Here is a 26406-nt window from a genome sequence, read left to right as displayed (position 1 = left end):
GTAGTGCCAGAATATTTTTGTACTAGTAATCAAGCTGCAGCAGCAGCAAGAACAGTGTGCCACCAGTGGGGCAGGCTGTGAAAAGTGCTCATTGGCGCTTCCGTGATGCGATTGCAGGATGCCGATGGGTTGCCATGACGGCCCAAGGTCTACTAAAGACCTCCGGCGCCTGTCATAACCTTACTCCTGTGAAATCCAGTCTTTGATTTCTGCTATATGCAGTGATGCCGTGGCCTTGCTGTATAAAGCACAAGCGATCAGATGATTGCAGGTTCAAAACCCCTAAGGGGACTAACAAAACAAATACAGTGAACAGTAAAAAATTGAATGTTATAAAAAAAATTACAAAATCACCCCCTCCTCCACCAGTTGCCAATTAGAAATTAAGAAGAAAAATTAAAAATACACATATTGGGTATCATCTATCAAAATATAAAATACATGACTCTGAATCGGAGAGTGAAAATGGCGTAAGGAGAAAAAAAAATAGAATGCCAGAATATCAGTTTTTCAGTCACCACTGCAACACAAAAAAATGCAGAACAGGCAATCAAAACATTAAATATACTCCAAATGGTATGAATGAAAACAGTAGCTCATGGCACAAAAAAATAAGCCCTCACACATCCCCATATCCTTAAAATTTGAATTGCTGTGGCTCTTGGGAAATGACGATCACAAGAGAATAATAATAATAATCCTTATTTATATAGCGCCAACATATTCCGCAGCGCTTTACAGTTTAACAGTTTCAAAACACAAGTCATAAGTTACAACGTTAACAATACAATAATTAAAGCAAAATAAGATGACCCTGCTGGTGAAAGCTTACAATCTATAATGAGGTGGGGGAGGTACAAAGTACAGGTGTGTATTTACAATGATGTATTTACAATGATGGTCCAGCCATCTTGAGAAGGTGGGGGACAGAGAGAGTGAAAGGGCTACATACTCACACTAAGGCCGGGGTCACACTGGTGAGGAATACGGCCGAGTGAGAGGCGCTAAAAGCACGCATTAGACACGGACCAATGATTCTCTATGGGGTCCCTCGCACCAGCCATATATTTCTCATCCGTATTCTATGCTCCGTGCCAATCGCAGCATGCTGCGATTGTCAGCGTACTACGGCCATAGTACGCCAATGCAAGTCTATGGGTGCGCAAAAAATACGGATTACACACGGACCACACATGTGACTTGCGAGAAATACGCACCCGGTGTCTTTTAGCAAAGCCGGCAATTCAGTGCGCTATACAGTATACTCACACTGACAGGTTTAATAAAGAAATAAAGAAATGAAAGAATAGATATAGACACATAGAATACATATAGAATATATATATATATATATATATATATGCATTCTATGTGTCTATATCTATTCTTTGGTTTCTGTTAGAAACCCTGTCATAGGGCTCCATTATATGTCCATTTTGCAAGCCTGCGAGAAAATCTCGCCATACGGATTATATACGGATGCTTACATGCGCAAAATACGCAACCACACCTTGCTTACGGATGACATACGGAGCACTATTTAGGGGTCATTCATCCGTATTACGCATGTAAAATACAGACCGTATTTTGCGTCGGTTAGTGTGACCCCGGCCTTACACATAAAATGACTTTGATTAGTATTTTGCTTTTCTTTACAGATTTCTGAATTTTTTTCACACCACTTAAATAAAAAAAACTATACGTTTGGAATCTGCATAAACATACTGACCTGGCGAATCATATTGCCACGTTATTTGTATGGTAAAGTGAATGCTGTAAATGAAAACCAAAAAACAATTGCTGAATTGCACTTTTTTCACAATTTTGATGCACTTTAACCCGTTAACTCCTGGAGCTCCTGATTTTTTCATTTTCGTTTTTCGCTCCCCTTCTTTCCAGAGCCATAACTTTTGTATTTTTTTTGTGGGGCAAGTTGTACTTTTAAGCAACACCATTGGTTTTACCATATAGTATACTCGAAAATGGTAAAAAAATTCCAAGTGCGGTGAAATTGCAAAAAAAAGTGCAATCCCACACTTGTTTTTATTTGGCTTTCTTGCTAGGTTCACTAAATGCTAAAACTGACCTGCCATTATGATTCTCCTGGTCATTATGAATTCATAGACACCAAACATGTCTAGGTTCTCTTTCACCTAAGTGGTGAAAAAAAATTCCAAAGTTTGCTAAAAAAAAGAAATTGTGCCATTTTCCAAGACCCGTAGCCTCTCCATTTTTTGTGATCTCGGGTCGAGTGATGGCTTGTTTTTAGCTCAGCTGAAGTTTTTAATGATACCATTTTTTTGCAAATATGTTCTTTTCATCGCCCGTTATTGCATTTTAATGCAATGTCGTTGCGACCAAAAAAAAAGCAATTCTGGCGTTTTGATTTTTTTTCTCGCTACTCCTTTTAGCGATCAGGTTAATCCTTTTTTTTATTGCTAGATTAGGTAATTCTGAATGCGGCGATACCAAATAGGTGTAGGTTTGATTTTTTTTCAGTTTATTGTTGCATTTTGATTGGGGCGAAAGGGGGATGATTTAAACTTTTATGTTAGTTTTATTTTTTTAATTTTTAAACACTTTTTTTTACTTTTGTCATGCTTCAATAGCCTCCATAGGAGGCTAGAAGCATGCTATACTTGATTGGCTCAGGTACATATAGGCGATGCTCAGATCACCTATATGTAGCAGATTTACTGCCTTGATATGAGCGCCGACCACAGGGTGGTGCTCATAGCAATCTGCCATCAACAACCATAGAGGTCTCTATGGGACCTCTGGTTGTCATGGCAATGCATCGCTGACCCCTGATCATGTGACGGGGGTCAGCGATGCGCTCATTTCTGGCCGGGTGCCGACAGCACTAGTTAAATGCCCACTGTCAGCGTTTGACAGCGGGATTTAATTAGTTAATAGGCACAGGCGAATCGCGATTCTGCCCGCGCCTATTGCGGACACATGTCAGCTGTTTATAACAGCTGATATGTCGCGGCTTTGAGGTGGGCTCACCTCCAGAGCCCACCTCAAAGCAGGGGATACTTACCGCTGATGTACTATTGCGTCAGCGGTAAGTAAGGGGTTAAATTTGTTTCCCGCTTTCTAGTACATTATATGATAAAATGGATGTTGCAATTCAAAAGTATAAAATTTTCAGAAAAAAGTAAGCCCTCATATAGATATGATGACGGAAAAATAAAAAAGTTATGGCTTTGGTAATAAGGGAAGGATAAAACGAAAGCGAAAAAAAAAAATTGTCCTTAAGGGGTTAAATGGATTGTCATTTCTTATGCCACATGAACACTAAATCCTATCAGAGGCTGCTGATGGTCTGCCAACTTAATTTTTCTTTCTCACTCTGAAAGACTGCAGCGCTCTTGTGACATCAGCAATGTTACGGATTGCTGGGGACACAGATTGGAGCAGAAGAGCGACCTCAGTCCTGAAAAACATCAGCTATTTCTAATTTTATTGAACACACTGGGGACATAATTACTTGAAGGCAAGACAAGTTAGAATAATGCAATAAAGTATGTCAACATACACTTATACACATGTACACAGCACACATATTGCTCAACAAATGCTCAGTAGATGCATGCATTATCCACAGCACACGTATGCTGACAATAAATGTTCATATAAACATATACAAATATCCCACAGACAGCACACATACTACACATACCTCAAATACACAATGCACACACACTGCATTATGCTGGAGAGAAGCTGAGATATTGCACTACATGAGCTGCAGCTCCCTCAGCTTCTCCTGTTCACAGCAGCACTGTCCCAGCAGACAACTCGCTGCCCTCTCCTCTGCTGTGACTGCCGACAAGAGCGAGTGGAAGCTGGCAGGACAGGAGCCACTTTTATTATCACCAGGGGCAGCACAGACAGTTGGATACAGTACACCTTATCATGCAGCTCAGACTGGTAGGTGCTGACATCTCTGGCTCTCCCTCCCCCTCAGAGGCGCTGTGCAGGAGGACAGTAAAGGGGGTTTTACACATAGCGATATCGCTAGCAATATCTCTAAAACGTCACCGATTTTATGACGTTATAGCGATATCGCTAGCGATATCGCTATGTGTGAAACTTACCTCCGACCGGCTCCCCCGCTGTCCATCGCTGATTGCGCAAGATCGGGCGGCTCCATTTCTCGTCATCCGCTTCCTGCTGGGCTTCCTGCTGGCGCCGACGAGCGACGCGTGGAGGCAGGCGGTAGGACGTCTTCATCGCTGTGTGTGAAAGGTAAGTATCGTCCGCTGTATCGCTGCTACATCGCTGTGAGATCTTCCTGTGTGGAAGCTCACTAGCGATCATTTAGCAATGCACCAGCGATCCTGACCGGGTCGTATCGCTGGTCGGATCGCTGGTGCATCGCTATATGTAAAAGGGCCTTAACACTGGTCAATGAGCGCTTCTGTTTTTGATGGGAAAGTGTTCAGTGGCCAATGTTCTTGTCCTTCACTGCCCAAACCTTTTTCAATGCCAAGCCCTCACCAAAGGTCTTGAAGTCCCACAGAATGTAAGACCTGTGTCGACATCAGGATTAGAGTTGATCGAATATCTTCGGTTCTCCACTTATTCGGCAAGCTATAGCACCTTTAGTCACAATCACATGACTGGTCACATTACCATGATGGCACCAAAGGTCCTGAAGCAGTCTCCACATCAAAAGCTATACTGATAAAACTATTAGTGTAGCTCCTGCTGTAGATGCTGGTGGTCCCCAAGGAAGTGGCTCCGATGATAGGTAATGTTTTTGATTCACAAAAATATTGGGATGCCAATAATTTTTCCATTGGGCTTCCATAAGGGTGACCTGTATATGGAAACCTGACATCCCTTAATAGGGCTTCCATGGACAGACTATGCAAGACACTCTGCTTAGCAACTCCCAGTAGAATACTGTTTTTCACCATTTAACCCCTATACCAGTATCTGAACATACAACAATATCCCCTGGCTTTCATCCAGAACAGAGTCAAAAGGTGGTCAGAATCAATATCATCAGGGAAGCAAAAGACAAAGTTAATCCAGAGTGAGCAACATATATACTGTAAAATAAGCTAGATAAGATAACAGTATTACAGAATCAGTAATATCAACCGGGAACAGAATAAATGTAAAACTGGCAACTCCCAGGATTTATGATGATAAATGGGAAAGATACAACCAAGCCGTCAGGAAAACAGAATTCTGATAATAAAAATAACCTGAGGCTGAAAAGAGCTCTTTGATATGCTTGATTATTTTATTGAAAATAACAGTCACACAAATCACCCAACGTTTCGGCTTTACTAGCCTTTTTCGAGATACCCTTGAAAAAGGCTAGTAAAGCCGAAACGTTGGGTGATTTGTGTGACTGTTATTTTCAATAAAATAATCAAGCATATCAAAGAGCTGGGAGATGATTACTGCTGGTGAGCTACTGGACAGCACATACACCCATCTGCTTGACTTGGTTACAACAAAGGTCCTAGCCTCATCAGTATTTCTGTATAGACATTGCCTGCACTGGCCAGAGTAATTGTCTATGTTATCTCGTATCTACATGCAGAATGAAAAGAGCAGTGCCTGGAAACAGTAGCAGATGATATTGGTCTAGTTTCAGGTAGAGATGTGACAGCTTCTATTTTATATAAGTAAATATAGGCTCAGAACATGTAAGATGGACTAGTGAATCATTACACAGTAATGAAATGAAAAAACTGCTGTTACTCAGCCAACACTGTGTAATCACAGCTATCTCCATCTGCATTCAACATATGCGTAGTGCAGTGAGACATGACATCAGTGGCTTCATCCATGTGCTGCACATGTGTGTGGTGTTGCTGCTGAATGAAGGTAACTTGTGATGATATACTTGACCTGCTTGAGTACTCAGAGGAGCTGCTCCAATATATTTGAATACAGCAAAGTTGTTTTCTGTATTTTGCCAAATCACCTCATCATTCAAGAACATTGTGAACCTTTCACCCTCCTAGATAGTAAACTGCTGTTTTTAAGGCTTTTAAAGAGGTTGTCAAGGTTGCGGCCCGACTCCAGCCCACGACTGCGGCATGCTCGCCGCTGCCCGTGGCCACCGCAGCCCGATCCCAGCCCACGGCTACAACTTGTTCACCGCCACCCGCGGCCGACGCTGCCTGGCTCCAACCTATGGTTGCGGCCTACATTCCTTGGGCCCTGGCCAACACCAACCCGCCTCTGCTGGGAGGCGCAACGCAGAGGAACTCTACAGGGGCCTGTTGTGCCCCCACTCCGCCTGGGAGTAGGGATGCCCAAAGCCTGCACCAAATCCTCGTCGGCTGGGCCCAGCGGCTGAAATGCAGAAGCAGCATCGACCACCACTCTGCCAGATGTCAGAGGAGGATAAGTGACACATTGTAGTTAATAATCTATAGTTTTCTGGACCCATAGTCAGGCCACTCCGCGGCCCTATAGTTACCGGTCTCGACCAGGTAGTCATGTTCGTGTTACCCGTATATTCTTGTTTTGATCCCTACGAGGATAATTGCTGTTAGCTTGTTGGTTACTCAAGGTAGTCCCCATAGGGACAAATATATCTAAAAAGTTACATCCTAAGTTCATCCCATCTCCCGTCTCGTCACTGCATCCCACGTACCTGCGAATACTACAGCTATGTCTTGAAAACCCCAATTCATGTGTTCAATATTAAGATACAGGTTGAATGTGATCTAGGCCTTACTAAGATTGTTACAATAACATACTTTAGACTGTATCTTCACCCATCTCTGCCCCCTATGTAACCTCACCTCTCCCCATCTGACCACCATCTACTTACATTCTCTTCCTTGTCCTCTCTGTCTGCCTTCCAAGTCCAGCATCTTGCTCACCCTCCCAGAAACCTCACACGCCTAGACACACGCTCTCCAACTCTTTTCTACCACTGTCCTCCATAGCATTGTAAGGAGGTGGCAGGACCCCTCAGTCGCACCCTCTCCTCCCGTGTGAACCCCCATGCACTCCAACACCTGTATGTCCTATGTGTTTATATTATAATGTAATGTATTGTGTTGTTTCCCCTTTAAATGTATTAGAGTTAGGGCAAGAAATGGTTAATGTGAGGGATTGGGTCAGCAGCAGAGAGAGGAAGTTGCTGTCTCCTTCTAGTTCTGCCTGGATCCTTGACAGGTACAGACGTGTCAGAGGGGGTATTGCCAGACCCCAGATGAGAGAGGTCTGTTGCCCCGGACTAAAGAAGGCCACGGACTAAAGAGGACTTCCATACAGGCTCTCTGGACTTTAGAGGGGCCTCCGCTGAAGGGGTCTCAGGTGCCCAGATACCAGCGAATTGGATGACTGGGGTTCTTGGCTGCTGCAGCCATAGTGGGTGCAACTGTAGATCATGTGATGTCATGGAAATTAACATCACTTCCTTAAAGGGACCGCACCAGTCTGGACACGGTTGCTGTGTTGCATAATGGGCCGAATGAGACCCTGCACTACCACGTACACGTTGGACATGCACCCACTGGAGGGAATGCAGAGCCAGAAGAATAGTGGGGACTCCTCCTCCAGTGGGACCATGTCCAACGTGAACTTGTTAGTGCAGGGTCCCCATGCGGCCCATTATGCAACACAGCGGCCGTGTCCAGACTGATGCGGTCCCTTTAAGGAAGTGATGTTAATAGGTGCTTGTTGCACCCCCACCTGTTCTAAGGGACTGTTCTGTGCCCCCAAGAGGACAGGTAGCCCTTCTTGGTGCATGAAGGACAATGACTCCTGATGTGGCCCCATGTTAATCGCCGCAATTGTTTGTTTTCCCCTTCAACCAGTTTTGTTTGCGCCCATTGGTGCCTCCCTTACTGGATAATGGGACCAGGACCCCATGGGGGGTTAATGACAGTGGACTCCAGATGTGGCTGCTGGACTGCCTGCCCTTGAACTTTATTCCCATATGTACCATTGGACTGGCCTCATATTTAAATGCAGCCCACCACCGTCACAAAGGGCCCATGGCCCTCTGAAAGTGGGGAGGGGGAGACTTTCCCCAGAAGGACCACTACACAAAGAAGGACTGTCGGGTCTAAATGAGGCCCACTTCAAAGACTGTGGCCACCCGAGTTAAAGGGATGACTGGCCAATACAAGACTACGTGTGCCTTGTAAACTGTGTTTTTATGTGTTATACCAAGGTTGCCATGGCTGGGGATGGCAATTTTTAAGGAGGGGGGAGTGTAAGGAAGTGGCAGGACCCCTCAGTCGCACCCTCTCCTCCTCCTATGTGACCCCCTCATGCACTCCATGTACATTTATCCAGCACCTGTATGTTCTATGTGTTATGCTATATCTGTATTATAATGTAATGTGTTGTGTTGTTTCCCCTTTAAATGTATTAGAGTTAGGGCAAGAAATGGTTAATGTGAGTGGTTGGGTCAGCAGCAGCAGAGAGAGGAAGCTGCTGTTTTCCTCCAATTTTGCCTGGATCCTTGACAGGTACAGACATGTCAGACAGACAGGGCACTGCCAGACCCCCAGATGGAAGAGGTCTGTTGCCCCGGACTAAAGAAGGCCACGGACTAAAGAGGACTTCCTTACAGGCTCTCTGGACTTTACAGGGGCCTCCAGTGAATGTGTCTCAGGCGCCCAGATACCAGCGGATTGGACGACTGGGATTTTCAGCTGCTGCAGCCATAGTGGATGTGACTGCATCTCATGTCATGTCAGGGGAAGAACAGGAAATCCAGTGTTTGGGATTGTTGTTGTCGTCCATTCTTCATTACCTGTTTTCAATAAAAGTTATGTTTTCACTGTTGGAACACAGCTACATCTCTGGACTTTTAATCACCTGGACTGCTGTGATAAAAGGAGAGAAGGTAACTTCGTTTGGGGGGAAAAAGCCTAATCCATCTCATATCACATGTACAAGGGGGCCGGGTGTATACAGACTGTGTTTAGTGGGTGAGCTCGGTCAGGATTACCACCCTGGTGCCCCTTGTATTGCATCATCACTCCACAATGCAGACATTATTTTCTGCGATGCTACACTCATGTTAGCTATTGACTCAGCCACCCTTCTCGTACATGGCGAGTGCAACGAATGAATAGACAGCTCTGGCACACCAACCTTACTAAAAAGCTTTGGAGAGTGTCCAGAGTAAGAAAATAAATTTCCAGGAAAACTTAACCACATTCAAACAAGAAGCTTTCACATTCAAGACAGCCTTCACCTCTGCTAAACAGGTCTATTTTACATCCTTTGCATCCTCTTTATCCCACAACCCCAAAACAGCTATTCAACACTTTTAACTCCCTCCTACTCCCATAACTACCCCCTTCGACCTCCCTCATCTCTGTAGAAAACTTTGCTGTACACTTCAACAACAAGATCGACCAAATCATGCAAGTCTTTACTGTCAACCACCACAAACCCTATGTATATGTCAACCACCATAAACCCTATGCTGTCTTCTGCAACATATTCAAATGGTACAACTTCCCACCTCTGATTGCTGTCTCATCTGCTGCAATAGACTCTAATGGTAAAAATTCCCTCTGCTTGCTGTCTGCTGTGTCATCTGCTGCTTTACCATCTAGAAACATAGTTTAATGTGTCTGCTAATTCTTTGTTATAAATCATTTGGTGCATTGTACTTAAAACTCACTGTTGCATTTCCATGACTGGGATCAGTGTAGATCTTATCTGGTGGAGGTGTTAAAATAGATGTTGCCAGGCTGAATGTCTTTGATCATCCCAAAAAAAAAAAAAAAAACCCTGGTGTGCTGACCCCAGCTGCCAAATTATCCTCAACCAGTTCCCACAATCCATCTCTTCAGACCCTGCAGTCTGGACTATAAATTTAGAACCATCCATAGGGGTGCACGCATGTGGGGGTGCACGCATCACAGAAGCAAAGCGTCACGAAGATAAGCGTCGGGATACAGCAGTTATTACATGGCAGTTAGTCAGGGCAGGAGTCAGGTAACCCTCACTCTGCTGTCCCTTTTAACCATGTGCTTTATTCCTATCCTCCTATGTTCTCTTGCAATCCACTTTCACCGACCAATCCCCCCTCCATCACGACTCATATACATCAGCTCCTCTCTCTTTGCTTCTCCCATGTACAGCTCCCATGCACTTCTCACCTTCTTAAAAAGCCTCAGCCCATCTTGCCCAAACACACTGCACATAAAATCTTCATACAATTCCAAAAACTTCTTGCTCTTTATCTTCCTGCTCCTACTGATTTCAGGGGACATCTCCCCCAACCCCGGTCCACCATCCCCCAACCTCAACCCCTACCCTACCTCACATCGAAACCTTAATAATCTTACTAATATCACTTGCACTCCTTCATCTCCTTCTTTCAATTGTGCCCTTTGGAATCCACGGTCTGTATGCAACAAGCTTCCTTTCCTACACAATTACTTTCTGAAAAACTCTCTGAATTTGTTGGCCCTCACGGAAACCTGGATTCAGGATTCTGACACTGTCTCTCCTGCTGCCATTTCCCATGGTGGCTTACAATTCTCCCATTCCCCGAGACCGACAAATAGACCTGGTGGTGGAGTCGGCATACTCCTGTCCCCACAATGCACTTTCCAGGTCATCCCCTCAGTTCCATCACTCTCATTCCCTTCTTTTGAAGTCCACACCATCAGGCTCTTTCGTCCCCTCTCCCTCAGAGTAGCGGTCATATACCGGCCCCCAGGCTCACCCACCCACTTCCTGGACCATTTCTCTGCCTGGCTGCCGCACTTCATGTCCTCAGAACTACCAACCCTTATCCTGGGAGACTTCAACATCCCCATTAACAGCCCCACTTCCACATCTGCATCCCAGCTTCTATCACTAAACCACTTCTCTAGGCTTCTCTCAGCTCTCAACCTCTGAAACACACAAAGACGGTAACACCCTGGACCTGGTTTTCGCCCGGCTCTGCTCAATCTCCTACCTAGATAACTCACCGCTTCCCCTCTCTGACCACAACATTCTCTCCTTTACACTCACAAATCCTCGCTCACCCCAGCACCCTCCTACCTACCATTCAGTCAGAAATCTACAAGCCATTAACCCTCATACACTTTCAGACTCCCTACACTCATCATTGTCCCCAATCTCTTCTTTGTCCTGTCCTGATCTGGCTGTACATCACTTCAATGACACTCTTAGAAGCACCCTTGACCAAGTAGCTCCCCTCACCCTCAGAACCTCCAAACACAGAGTGAAACAGCCCTGGCTCACATCGCAAACCCGATTTCTCCAGCGATGCTCTAGGTGTGCTGAACGCTTATGGAGGAAAACACACACACCAGAAGACTTCATACACTTCAAATTTATGTTAAGGACATATAACTCTGCCCTTCACCTCGCCAAACAGACCTACTTCACCACCCTGATCTCCTCACTATCCAACAACCCCAAGAAACTTTTTGACACCTTTCACTCCCTCCTCAGGCCAAAAGCACAAGCCCCTATCACAGACATTTGCGCTGATGACCTGGCCTCCCACTTTATAGAGAAAATAGACAATATCCGTCAGGAAATCCGCTCCCAATCACCAAGTTCAGTGACTCCCATCCCTCCCTGCATTTCCCCTGGCTCACTCTCCACATTTGCTCCCATCACAGAAGAAGAAGTCTCCAGGCTCCTCTCCTCTTCTCGTCCAACTACATGCACAACTGACCCCATTCCCTCACATCTCCTCCAGTCTCTCTCCCCAGTCGTCACAACTCACCTAACTACAATCTTTAATCTCTCCCTTTCCTCTGGCATTTTCCCCTCCTCCTTCAAACACTCTATCATTACTCCATTACTAAAGAAACCCACCCTTGACCCATCCTGCACAAACAACTACAGACCAGTCTCCAATCTCCCCTTCATCTCTAAACTCTTGGAGCGCCTGATATACTCACGCCTTACCCGTTACCTCTCCACTCACTCCCTCCTAGACCCTTCACAGTCCGGTTTCCGCCCCCTACATTCGACAGAAACTGCACTCATCAAAGTGACCAATGACCTTCTGACAGCAAAACGTAATGGTGACCATTCTCTGCTCATTCTTCTCGACCTTTCTGCAGCTTTCGACACTGTTGACCATCCTCTCCTACTCTCTAGGCTCCAGTCACTAGGCATTAAGGACACTGCTCTTTCCTGGTTCTCCTCCTATCTTTCCGACCGCTCCTTCAGTGTTCTGTTTTCTGGCTCCACTTCATCTCCTCTTCCTCTCACTGTTGGGGTACCTCAGGGCTCAGTCCTTGGCCCCCTTCTCTTCTCTCTCTATGCAGCCCCAATTGGACAGACCATCAGCAGATTTGGCTTTCAGTACCATCTTTATGCTGATGACACACAACTGTACACATCATCCCCTGACCTTACCTCCGCTGTACTACAGAACGCCACTGACTGTCTGTCTGCAGTCTCCAACATCATGTCTGCTCTCTATCTGAAACTCAACCTCTCCAAAACTGAACTTCTTCTGCTCCCACCATCTACTAACCTCCCTAAATCTGACATTTCCCTCTCTGTGGGTGGCACCATAATAACACCCCGACAGCAGGTGCGCTGTCTGGGTGTTATGTTCGACTCCGATCTCTCCTTCACCTCCCATATACAATCTCTTGCCCGCTCATGCCGCTTACACCTAAAGAACATCTCTAGAATCCGCCCTTTTCTCACCATGGAAACAACAAAAACTCTCACTGTCGCCCTGATCCACTCCCGCCTAGACTACTGTAATGCTCTATTAATTGGCCTCCCTCTCACTCGACTCTCCCCTCTCCAGTCTATCCTTAATGCAGCAGCCAGGGTTGCCCATCTGGCTAATCGTTTCTCAGACGCGTCCGCTCTTCGCCAGTCGTTACACTGGCTGCCAATTCATTACAGGGTACAATTCAAAGTACTTGTTCTCACCCACAAAGCTCTCCACAGTGCGGCACCCCCTTACATCTCCTCCCTCATTTCTGTCTATCGGCCTAACCGACCGCTGCGCTCTGCAAATGACTTTCGACTAACCTCTGCCCTAATCCGTACCTCCCACTCCCGACTCCAAGACTTCTCCCGTGCTGTGCCAATCCTCTGGAATGCTCTACCCCAAAATATTAGGACCATCCACAATTTGCATAGTTTTAGGCGCTCGCTCAAAACACATTTGTTCAGAGCGGCCTATCACATTCAGTAATCAAAGTCATGTTTGTGTGTGTGTAGCCCATTCACTATCTCCATCTAACCCCCACCCCCTGAAGATGGCTGGACCGTCATTGTAAATACATCATTGTAAATACAAACCTGTGCTTTGTATCCCCCCCACCTCATTGTAGATTGTAAGCTCCACGAGCAGGGTCGTCTTATTTCGCTTTAATTATTGTATTGTTAACGTTGTTACTTATGACTGTTGTGTTTGAAACTGTTCAACTGTAAAGCGCTGCGGAATATGTTGGCGCTATATAAATAAAGATTATTATTATTATTATTATTATTATGTATACCAGACCACTGCCCTCCCCAACTAACATCACCGAAGAGCTTACTCATTTCCTCTCCAAATAACACCTCACCACCTGTGCACTTGACCTGATCCCATCCCACCTCCTCCCCAATCTCACCACCACACTTATCCCAGCCCTAACCCATATCTTCAACTTATCACTAACTTCTAATACCTTCCCTTGTGCTTTCAAACATGCTATAATTACACCTATCATGAAGAATTCATCTCTCGAACCAACCTCTACATCCAGCTATCTATTTATATCACTGCTCCTGTTCACCTGGAAACTCCTCGAAAAGCATGCCCACACCGTATTTTCCTATCATCTCTCATCAAACCTACTCTTTGACAACCTTCAATCTGGTTTTCGCCCCACCATTCCACCAAGACTGACATAACAAAAATTACCAACGACTTACTGCCAAAGCTATCAGACAGTTCTCCATACTCTTCCTTCTAGGTCTGTCCTCTGCCTTCGAGAGAGTCAACCACTCCCTGCTACTACAGATCCCTTCTTCCCTCGATATCACAGACCTTGACCTCTCCTGGATCTCTTCATACCTCTCTAACCACACATTTAATGTCTGCAACTCCCACACTACCTCTTCACCCCATCCTCTCTCGGTCAGAGTCCCTCAAGGCTCTGTCTTGTGACCCCCTACTATTCTACATCTATACCTTTGGTCTTGGACAACTCATAGAATCCCATGGCTTCAACTACCATCTACACACTGATGACATTCAAATCTACCTATCTGTCCCATGTGTCACTTTTCTGCTGTCCAGAAACCCAAAGTGTCTATCAGCCATATCCCCCTGCTTCTTCTCTCGCTTCCTAAAGCTCAACATAGGCAAAACTGAATTCATCATCTTTCCATCATCTCACCTATCTTCCCTACCTGATCTGTCTATCACAATAAATTATATTATGCTTTCCTCTGTATCTGAAGTCTGCTGCCTAGGAGTAACCCTTGCCTCTGCTTTGTCTTTCAAACCACATATCCAAGCCCTCACCACCTCCTGCCGCTTACTTCTCAAAAAAAATGTTTCCAGAATCTGTCCCTAAAGGACCCTTTACACATAGCAATATCGCTAGCAATATCGCTGTAATGTCACTGGTTTTGTGACGCAGCAGCGATATCGCTAGTGATATCGCTACATGTGATACTTACCTCCGACCAGTTCCCCCGCTGATTATCGCTGATCGCGCGAGAACGACCTGGACCATTTCTCGTCGTCTGCTTCCTGCTGGGCTTCCTGTGGCGCCGACGAGCGACGCGTGGACGCGGGCGGGAGGACGTCAGTATCGCCGCGTCTGACAGGTAAGTAGCGACCCCTGACCACTGCTATGTCGCTGGTGAGATCTGCCTGTTTGGCAGCTCACTAGCGACCACTTAGCGATGCACCAGCAATCCATATCATTGTCGGGTCGCTGGTGCATCGCTAAGTGTAACGGTACCCTTACTCAACCCTCAATCTACTAAAATACTAGTGTCATGCCCTCATCATCTCCTGCCTCAATTACTGCAATAGCCTGCTCTGTGGCATTCCTGCTAATATGCTTGCACCTCTCCAGTTTTTCCTCAACTCTGCTGCCCGACTATTCCACCTCTCTCCTTTCTCCTCCTCTGCTTCTCCCCTCTCCAAGTTCCTTCATTGACTCCCAATTCCACAACATATTCACTTCAAGCTACTAACACTGACCTACAAAGCGGTCCATAATCTGTCTCCCCCATATATCACTGAACTAATCTCCCGATATCTCCCACCACATAATATCCGATCTGCCCAAGATCTCCTTCTCTCTTCCACACTTGTACATTCCTCACCGAATCGCCTGCAAGATTTCTCCCTAATATCCCCCAAACTCTGGAAATCTCTGCCCCAACACGCACAATTATCCCCCCACATGGAACTTTCAGGTGTAACTTGAAAACGCATCTATTCAGAACAGCTGACAGCATGTAATGACCTCACTGCCTTCTCACCAACATCAGAGCTGCTACCTCACCAACACCAGAATTGCTGAGAATCTCAAACCTACTACTCCTTCCCCATTATCCTGTAGAATGTAAGCCCACAAGGGTAGAGTCCTCTCCCCTCTGTACCTGTCTGTCACTATTAGTTTGTTCATTGTAATTTCTATTTGAGTTTTGTATGTTACCCCTTCTCATGTACAGCACCATGGAAACAATGGTGATCTTAAAAAATAATAATAATAATAATAATAATAATATAGAATGTAATAAACATAACTTCCATGAAATAGTTCCTTCTGTTTCAGCAGGTATATCTGCCATTCATAAAATTATTTTGAATAATGGATATCTCATTTACCTTTAGAATGGCATCTACATGTCTTTCAGCTATTTTATGTTTCCATATTAAACAGATCATCCTTGCCAAATTCATACATTTACAATTAAAATATTTCTCATCTGTTTGAAAATATGAAATTAACAACATATGTCTTTAAACATAAGGAGACAAGGTGGTATTAATATTTTTATGCAATGTATTATTTCAAAAATAATTTTTCAGCAATATCCATTTTTTTCCATGTCATGTGTTCTTATATTTCACACAGAGATAGCATACTGCATTTTGTTACATTGTGTAAGCTTGTCAAGTACATCCATAATTATAACTCCCAGCAAAGTAAAAGCAACGTCTTAACAGCAATGTATCTGAAAATAAAAAATAGATTAACAAAAAATTAACAATAGTAACTACGGGAACTGAACAAACTTTTCTTATAAATGTTGACATTCCCTTGATAAATATTATATCAATTTAACACATATTGTGTTAGCTACTTATAAAAGTGTCATGGCTCCTTTATTGTACTGATTGGAGGTGAAGGATATGACTTTAATGTTAAAATTAAGCATAGCTCATTTCCAGGTATTGTTTCCATGATGAAAAAATCCAGTTTATATGTCAAAGAATCTTGAATAAAACTGAGAATTTTTTTAGCCCTTGTCTTAGACTTTCTTCCATTTTATTGTAATTGACTTCCCAATCCACAGGCCACATGTATCAGGCACTGGCTGTATAATATCAGCCATGTATGTTTGACTCTGAACTATTGCGGCGTTTCGAAGAAAAACATACTTTGAAGGCTGCTGTGGACCAAACCCACAGGAGATTAGTTGGACAGTTGGGTCCTTGCTGGCCTCTCCTCACCCCACTCCCCTTGAGTGACAGGTCTCTCTCTCTCTATATGCATGTGTAACAAGAGGTCTGTCAGTCATTGCATTTCAGAATCAAACGTACATGGCTGAAATCATACAGACAGAGATACTAAAACAGACATGTTTTCACTAGCAGCCTATCATTGTGCATCTTTAATTTTTCAGGGAAGTTTGAGAAATTAAAACTGAGCTGTGATTTGTTTCTAAAAGTAAATAGGCCAGTTTTCATAAATGAGGTCAGTGCTCACATATATTGTCTAGAGTATATTTAAACATTTATGAGATGACTGTTTATTATCTTCAGTGATTTTTAATATGGCTAATATGTGTTTTTTCAGCTGTCGTGAAAATGCAAATTCCATACTACTATGATAATCTGCAGTATTCAGGGCATGCTAGGATGTACTGGGTGAAGTAAAAAAAAAATGCAGATATTTAGACCGTATGCTTGGTCAGTTGACAAAGATTTTAGCCCATGAACGCTAATATGACTGTAGCCTCTTCCAGTGCCTGAAACTGAAGGGAGCACTGGTGTACAAATGGCTGTGGCAACAAAAGAAAGACTAATCTCAGTTGCATCAAATGTATGAAACTTTAGGTAAAGCCACCTCACTATATGGCCAAAATAGCATGTCAACAGCTACCAACTCTTCACTGACCATATATTTTTATGAAAAATTATTTTTAGGCTAGCGTTCCAGTTTATTCTAGTACCTGGTGAGAGGGGGAGACGGATAAAATATGTTGGGATGAGCAAAGTACCACCAGATAGGAAGTGAAGGTAATAAATTATTTCTAGCTTCTATTTTTGACTAGCTTAAATACTGCAAAAAAATAGAAATCAAAAGATCCTTGGCAGATGCAAGAATTGTTCCGATCAGTGACCAAACATTTAGCAGGAAATAAAAACCTATAGAAAATACATAGTCAATTCTGTGACCATGGATGTGGAATAAGAAATTATCACCATTGGTGTCACAGCTCCCATGCCTCCTGTCACGGTCCCCAGGCCTCCTGCCGTGCACCTCACCGGGCCCCCCGTCGCGCGCGCTCGTACTCACCTCGCGCTGCAGCCTCGCTCACTCCAGCCCCGGCCTCGGCATCCTCCTCTGACTGGCCCGCAGCCGGTGATGTCATTACAGGCCCTGCGCATGCCCCGTAGGCTGCGGCCGGCTCACTGCTTCTGACCCTATCTCCGGTGGTGCCCTGACCTGGTAGCACCGCCGGACCAATGGGGGCACAGCTGCGCCTATATCAGGCCACCATCCCCTAGTGGAGGCGCCTGATCGTTGTTGTACTACAGCATTCCAGGTCCTGTGGTCGCCATGCATCAGGCGGCTACCTACTGACTTTTTTGTGCTTCCTTGCAGTCCTGCCTTCCTTGTCCATACCCGCTGTCCGACTCCAGTCCTGCCTTCCGTGTCTGTGCCCGCTGTCCGACTCCAGTCCTGCCTTCCGTGTCCTTACCTGCTGTCTGACTCCAGTCCTGCCTTCCGTGTCCGTGCCCGCTGTCTGACTCCAGTCCTGCCTTCCGTGTCCGTGCCCGCCGTCTGACTCCAGTCCTGCCTTCCGTGTCCATACCTGCTGTCTGACTCCAGTCCTGCCTTCCGTGTCGGAGCCCGCTGCCTGACTCCAGTCCTGCCTAACCGTGGTGCCACCTGCTTTCTTGTTCCAGTCCACCTTACTTGTGTCCACTTAGGCAGTCCTACTTCACTCCCGCTCTCCTGTGTTCATCGCGACACTCCATTCCGAGCCACCCCTCTTGGTTCCGGCTACCGTGGCATTCGAACCTCCGGACCTGCCCCTAACGGTTCCTGTATAGGGGTCGGGTCCACCTGGTTGCTTGTCCGGGGCCCTTCGGTGCCACGGTCCAGAGGGTCCACTCCGGGAATCCCGCCTTGTCTAGCGGGGAGCTAACAATTGGGCATGGAAAGAGATGCCAGATGTGATATTATTTCTGTTAGGACCAAAACAATTGATAACTCACCTTAATACAGGAAAGGTAGATATCTTTGAACCATGTTAGCCAGTAGATAGAAAAATATAAAGATTTGAGAGTCAACACAACACAGAACCAGACCCCAATCAGAGGACAATAAAACTTTCACACTCCTTATCTATGAACGTTTCCATTATTTATGGCCACAACTGTTTATCCCTCTCCCATAATGATAGTTCTCTCTACTTCACGTCACTTGTCTTATCTATTGCATTATTTCTGTGCTGTGATGTGTATAAATATGTGATTCTTCAGATTTTGTATTAGTCAATGCCTGATGAAGAGACCTGAGTAGTCTCGAAGGCTTGCAATTTGTTACCATCTTTTCAGTTAGTCATTAAATATTAATATTTTTCTAACTCACTTTACACCACTTGAAATATTAAAGCACTAAAATCATTAATTTCCATTAGGAACTAACATCTAAATATATTCATAATGATGAGCTTAATTTTATACATAATATAGATTTGCATATTATGTTTCTTTTTTGTTTGTTTTTTTAAAACAAATTTTAGGGTATGTCCAATATAAAGATTGGAATAACATTGCAAACACGTTTAATTATTATAAACCAATGCAGAACAATATCATTTTTTTATAAAATTACCCAACTTTTAAATATACTCTAATTTTATGCAAACTGTAAAATGGCAGCACATATAGACATAACAATTCATTTAATATTGATGCAACTGTTTTAGGACTTAATTACTGTACAATCTTACTTTTACAGTGGGTCCTAGTACCTGGATGACGACTAATGCTTTCTGACATATCAATATGACAAGTCAAAAAGTAAAAATAAGTGTGTGATGCTGGATGAATCCAATAAAGATGTCAATTTAATATTTGCGATTTGTGAGGAGGAATTTCTACATAAAACATAAAGTTCAGTAGTTTAGAGTCAGTTACACTGAGTAAATTGATACCTTTCCTACAGAAATCCATCATGCTATTGCTGAGAAATGCACCATTGAAGTTTTATACAAATTAGCTGCAAGTTCATTGAGGCATGTCAGTCTTTATTCTCTGCCTGGAGGCTGGAATCTGCGCTTGATTGACAGATCAATCCAGCCTCGGTTGTCTGCCAGCTCTTACCAAGTCCTAGTTCTCTGACTCTGACACAGACTACAGGCAATGTCGGCGCTTGTATGAGAGGTGGCAGACAACATAGACTAGACTAATTTGTCGATAAAATGAAGGAGCCTGGCATAGGGAAGGGAAAAAACAGTGAATACCAGAGAGTTGGAAGCCCTTTGACTCCTCGCCCTAATGTACTTGCCGCCAATTTATAAGGACCATAAACTGCAGAATTTTCAGCTACGGCAGGATTCATTTTTACATATCAACTTAGAAAGGGTACCTTTACTTTTAGGTAGAAATTCTTTCTGACAGGTTTTATTTAACTTCAGTCTATTAGGTCAGGATTTTAGTGGACCAAGAATAGTGCGTTGTTTTTTTTAATTCCGACAATTAGGGCCTTTGATTAGGTTCTTTAGTTTTTACATTTCAATATTTATAGTGTTTTAACATATCCTTATTATAAAATGAAAATTGAATGAACGTTTGTGGGCTTTTTATGGGCTTTTCTTTTGGTTATTTTTAAGTTGTGAAACTGTCTTTTGTGGATTACTGAATGCTTTCCAACATTGTCTGCTGGACTTGCAAAGCTAAAAATGTCTAAAAATCTATGCTTTAGTGTACCATATCTACAGCTTAAAGGTTTTTAACTCCATCAAGTCATATTCTGCATTTATATGTGCTACTTTTTCATTTAGTTGATGATGCCTGGCTAGGATACCTAAGGTTCGTACTGAATACTGTGCATCTCCCTATTTTTTTTTTCTCCTCCAGGATGACAAAGAAATTGACCTGGAACATCTCCACCGACGTGTAAACAGCCTTTGCACTGATGATGAAAGCCCTCATAAACAGTTTTCTTCCTCATCAGTGGATCTGACGCCACTAGACATTGACACGCTACCAACGAGACAAACTTTGGAGCAAATTAGTGATTTCCGAAACACTCATATAACTACAACGACCTTTATACCGGAACAGATACAGACACTTAGTCGTAACTTGTCTACTAAAGCTGCTTCCGGATTTTCATTTGGTAATGTGCCTGAGCACCGAACTGGTCCTTTTAGGCACAGATCTCCCAATGGTGGATTTTTTCGAAGTCCAATCAAAACTATGTCATCTATTCCATACCAGCCAACTCCTTCTCTAGGGCTCAATCTTGGTAATGACCCTGACCGAGGTACCTCCATATGAGCTTTAGAGAGTTTCTTCTCCACTGATTTTTCTTCTTGTTTCTTTTTCTTCTTGGACTCTATTTGCTAGGAGCATCTGTAAAACGATGGAACTAACATGGATGTATTTTTTTTATATCAAGATTATTAATAACAGTTTTTGATTCTTCGCTTTCTTCTTCCTCTTTTGTCTGTAAATGTGTTTTAAATCTTGTAAATTCATTTCACTGCCTCATCTTTATTTCCTCTCTGTTTCTTCTGGAAAACATGTTAATGTATTTATGAATCTCACTTTAGTTTCAAAGTTACATCTGCAATAATTCCAAATCTTTGCATCTTATTTGATGATTCTCCTTTATACTCTGCTGCTGCTGTGTCCCATAAAAGTGGACCAAAGGCGAACCCTGCAGTTTAGAGTCAAACAAATGCTATTCAGGCTGTAAGAAACAGAATGCAATTTTGTAGGACTACAAAAAGCCATTTCTCCGCCATTTAAGGATACATTAAAGCATATTTTTGCACTGTAGCAGTGCATATGTAAATTAATCAACTCATTTTTTAAATGTACAGATTACTTTTTGGGGTAAAGGTCTGCACCAATTCAATGTATGTATATATGACAGTATATGCATACAATATTCATGTGTGTGGCTAAAGAAAAGTCTGGATAATGTTGACATTATGTTCATTTTTACAGGAAGGAATTCATAGACCTCTTAATATATACTACCGCTATTCTAATTTTGGCTAAGTGCTGTGGGTGTACATATTTTAAAATATTTTTATATTTTATATGTTTTATTTTTTTATGATTTTCAGACTTTTTTTGTTCAAGAAAAATAATATTTTACTATCTATGATAAAAAATAAAATGCCACTATGAGTGCAGTAAGGAGTGGGGGCTGTAATTCAGGATATCCTTTTATCAGAGACAGTTAAAATCTACATAGGGAAGATGAGAGAGATGAACTAAGCAGAGGGCAACATCACCCATTCTTTCCTAAACGGGAGACTTGCTAGCAAATTTCCAAAGGCTAGCAGCATGTGAATAGAAAGGCTGTGTGCACACGCTGCGGATTAGGTGCGGATTCATCCGCGCGGATTTTGTAAAATCCGCAGGTGAAACCGCAGGTCAAAAAACCTGCGGTTTTACCTGCGGATTGCTCTGCGGTTTTGCCCTGCGGTTTTTCATCTCCTCAATGGAGGAGATGGCAAACCGCAGGAGAATCCGCAGAAAGAATTGACATGTCAATTCTTTCTGCGGATTGAAAACCGCAGATAATCCGCGCGGAAAATTCCGCACCGTCTGCACTGCGGTTTTTGATTCCCATAGGGAATCATGGTACTGTACACTGCAGCAAAAACTGCTGCGGGTCCGCAGCGGCCAAAACCGCTGTGGAACCGCAGCAAAATCCGCAGCGTGTGCACACAGCCAAAAGCTGTGCCACTTCCACGACAGTTTCACACCATCATAGCCATTAATAAAAATGTATTTAAAAATAAAATTCAGTCTACATAATGGCAACATTATCCAGACTTCCAGCATTATATATATCATAGGAATATGGACTATATAAACCAATTGATAAATGTGTTCATGTTTAAGTTTAAAAAAATCATACAATAGCGCTTTAGAAAAAAAAAGTAAAAAAATATAACAAATTATATACAATGAGAATATTTACTTTAGAAAGTTCTTAACTATTTTAACAAGAAGTTTTATGTCATGTCATGCCATCTCTACTTTTCTATTATGTCGGAAAATGCTAAATATTCCACCCATTCGTTCATTCTATTAATCGTTTAATTTGAAGAAATATTATCTGGTATACGATAACTGGATATGTACCCCCACTAGTAAAGAAAGAGTTGTATGTATGAAAAATACACATTTTAGACAAATCAAACTGATGAGACACTCGAAAATGGGGCTCTTTCTGTTTACATTGTCCCTTTTTAAGTGTCTGCAAGAAGTTCAAAATTACAAAATGATGACTACTTTCATAAAAAAAAAATAAAAACAGTGTCACACCTGCCCATGGGATGCCTTTTACTGCAGCTGAGTCTTATTAATAGGGTATCGGTTGTGCTTCATTACTAGACACAACTATTGGTCAAATCAGCTATATCGTGCAACACTTTTGAAGGAAGAAACCTAGAAAACATCAGTTTTGTATAAACATTATAATGTAATCTAGAGCTGTACACTAGTTTCTACACATTTTGTAGCCATAGATTTTCTCACTTACAATCTGGGTAATGGAATGCTGACACTCATTCTTATTGTAAATTGAAGTAAAAAACACATAATGTATTTTATGAAAAGAAAAATCTAATGATAAAAGAATATATTAATGGAGCTCCACCATGCAAATCAGAAGGCCTTATTTAACACTAAATGGCAATGTCTATATATATATATATATATAGTTGTGTTTTAAGCTGTTCTATGAAAATGAATATTTCTGAGTGGCCTTACTTAGTTGCAGCATACTGGGAAACTTTAGTTATAGTGTGGTTTGCCTATATTATATGCATCTCAATAAAAGGAGAGCGCTTATTACTTTGTTCAGTTGGAGTCCAAAGTTGGGAATGTTCTAAAAAAGCTTGAGATTATGTTTTCATATATGAAATATAAACTAATGGAATTACCTTTTACTTTAGAGAAATGAAGATACAAGCTTCATTTAGGACACCAGGGCCATTTTTTGATTCCGTTCTGGTACCTCAAATGCAAGTTTCCATGGTACAATTCTAACTACAAATTAAGTAGAAAAAAAATCAACACATTTTAATGGACCTTACAAGGGGATACTACAAACACATCCATGCGCTCTTCTTATAATACTGGTAATTCTGATACCTGCTTCCTCCTGTTTAGGGACCAAACAATGGGGGAGAGGATTCTCTGGAGAGCAGAAGAAATAAGTTAAAAGTGTTAAGTGCAAAGTGCATTCAGAAGATGGGGAAAGTAGGAAGTCCACAATATTCAGCCAATATGTACTTGGGTTGTGAAAGGGGTTTTACGAACAGAGCAAGTACCCAACCTCCCCAAATCCAGTGCTGGCTCTCCAAAGCTGCTCAGGTCTCAGCATTAAGTCAACAATTCTCTTCACCAATGTGGCCAATCACTGAACTCAGCATCTGTGTCGAGATAGAAGGCACGAGCCGTTGAGCACATTGTATAAGTACCTTTAAATTTGACATTTACATTTTAAGAGACAGAATTATTTTAGAGTATTTGAAATACAATAGTCACCTAGCATATTAGCGTATTAGATAAGATGCATATCCACTATAGCAACCAAATGTTTGATTAGAAACGAAAAAGTTTTAAAAATAGTTTTAATTAAAAATGTTTTTCCAATTCTTGTGTATACAGCTTCTAGAAAGACTTGTGTGTCTTCAAGATTACAGACTATAAAAACCTTGTTATTTGCAATCACAATCACAAGGCGATGATTACACAAAGATATGTTCATACAAATGTTTGCTCCCAATCATTGTCCATTGTAAAAGACACAGGGCTCAAAGAACCAAATGCTCATTCATTGTTGATCACGTTGTTAATAAGGGCTTAAAAATTATCGTTGGTGTAAGCAGGAGATGTGCAGCCGACAATGAGGTAACATACATGACAGAAGGGGAAACAAACGATCACATGAACCAGTTCCCCTCACTCGCTGTTACACGTAATGAAGGTAAACGAGCAGCAATTGACTTCAAATATGAGTGATCGGCACTCAGTACAGACAATTTATTAGCCTTTGTAAATGGATCCTTATGCAGGATTACAGGTTAGTTTGTGGTCTGAGCACAGAGATGTATCAGGATTGCCAACTTCAGCAGTGGCATAATTAGAGTTCCATTGGAACCAGGGTAACATTTTGGGGCCTTAGCCTCTAAACTTTCCATGTTCACTTCCAATGTAGTTAAATGTAGCTTGCAGATTTTTATAAATTGAAAAGGTGAAATTAGAGGTGAAATCAGATCTGTAACTTTTCCTCAATGCAGTAATAATGCTGTGTATTTCAACATCAGATCAGAAGAAAATATATTTAATGCTTTGAAAAAAAATGTCCACTTAGTGTAGATACTGTTTTGAAAATCCTATTCACAAATCATACTGTACCTTGTCACATATCAGCAGTGTGGAATCCGCATTGCAAATCCCAAATTCTGAATACGGCTTATACATTCATGCTTGACTCCCTCCAGCCTTCTGAAATCTAATTGACTTTTATTCACAAGAAACATAATATTCATATAGCCATTGCACACATACAGACATATTGTAAACATACACACAATATACACTCCAATATACACACATACAGTTGTGGCCAAAAGTATTGACACCCCTGCAATTCTGTCAGATAATACTCAGTTTCTTCCTGAAAATGATTGCAAACACAAATTCCAAATTCTTTGGTAATATTATCTTCATTTAATTTGTCTTAAATGAAAAAACACAAAAGAGAATGAAGCAAAAAGCAAAACATTGATCATTTCACACAAAACGCCAAAAATGGGCCAGACAAAAGTATTGGCACCCTCAGCCTAATACTTGGTTGCACAACCTTTAGCCAAAATAACTGCGACCAACCGCTTCCGGTAACCATCAATGAGTTTCTTACAATGCTCTGCTGGAATTTTAGATCATTCTTCTTTGGCAAACTGCTCCAGGTCCCTGATATTTGAAGGGTGCCTTCTCCAAACTGCCATTTTTAGATCTCCCCACAGGTGTTCTATGGGATTCAGGTCTAGACTCATTGCTGGCCACCTTAGAAGTCTCCAGTGCTTTCTCGCAAACCATTTTCTAGTGCTTTTTGCAGTGTGTTTTGGGTCATTGTCCTGCTGGAAGACCCATGACCTCTGAAGGAGACCCAGCTTTCTCACACTGGGCCCTACATTATGCTGCTAAATTTGTTGGTCGTCTTCTGACTTCATAATGCCATGCACACGGTCAAGCAGTCCAGTGCCAGAGGCAGCAAAGCAACCCCAAAACATCAGGGAACCTCTGCCATGTTTGACTGTAGGGACCGTGTTCTTTTCTTTGAATGCCTCTTTTTTTCTCCTGTAAACTCTATGTTGATGCCTTTGCCCAAAAAGCTCTACTTTTGTCTCATCTGACCAGAGAACATTCTTCCAAAATGTTTTAGGCTTTTTCAGGTAAGTTTTGGCAAACTCCAGCCTGGCTTTTTTATGTCTCGGGGTATGAAGTGGGGTCTTCCTGGGTCTCCTTCCATACAGTCCCTTTTCATTCAGACGCCTACGGATAGTACGGGTTGACACTGTTGTACCCTCGGACTGCAGGGCAGCTTGAACTTGTTTGGATGTTAGTCGAGGTTCTTTATCCAACAGCCGCACAATCTTGCGTTGAAATCTCTTGTCAATTTTTCTTTTCCGTCCACATCTAGGGAGGTTAGCCACAGTGCCATGAGCTTTAAACTTCTTGATGACATTGCGCACGGTAGACACAGGAACATTCAGGTC

At 42.7% G+C, this 26406-nt stretch overlaps 1 protein-coding gene across 1 annotated transcript in view; it reads left to right on the top strand.

Moving 5' to 3' along the window:
- Positions 1 to 22944, top strand: part of GRID2 (glutamate ionotropic receptor delta type subunit 2) — a 2095611-nt gene extending 2072667 nt beyond the window's left edge. Inside the window, exon 16 of the mRNA XM_073590055.1 lies at positions 20510 to 22944. Within this exon, the coding sequence (XP_073446156.1) occupies positions 20510 to 20932 (423 nt within the window). The 3' untranslated portion in view covers positions 20933 to 22944. The remainder of the gene's footprint in view (positions 1 to 20509) is intronic.
- The last annotated feature ends 3462 nt before the right edge of the window (positions 22945 to 26406 follow it).

This window comes from Dendrobates tinctorius, unplaced genomic scaffold (assembly GCF_039654945.1).
Source record: "Dendrobates tinctorius isolate UK_male_01 unplaced genomic scaffold, ASM3965494v1 ptg000011l, whole genome shotgun sequence".
In the NCBI taxonomy this organism is placed as follows: domain Eukaryota; kingdom Metazoa; phylum Chordata; class Amphibia; order Anura; family Dendrobatidae; genus Dendrobates; species Dendrobates tinctorius.
Note: the sequence above shows the minus strand (reverse complement) of the source record. Positions and strands in the feature narration are given on the sequence as shown.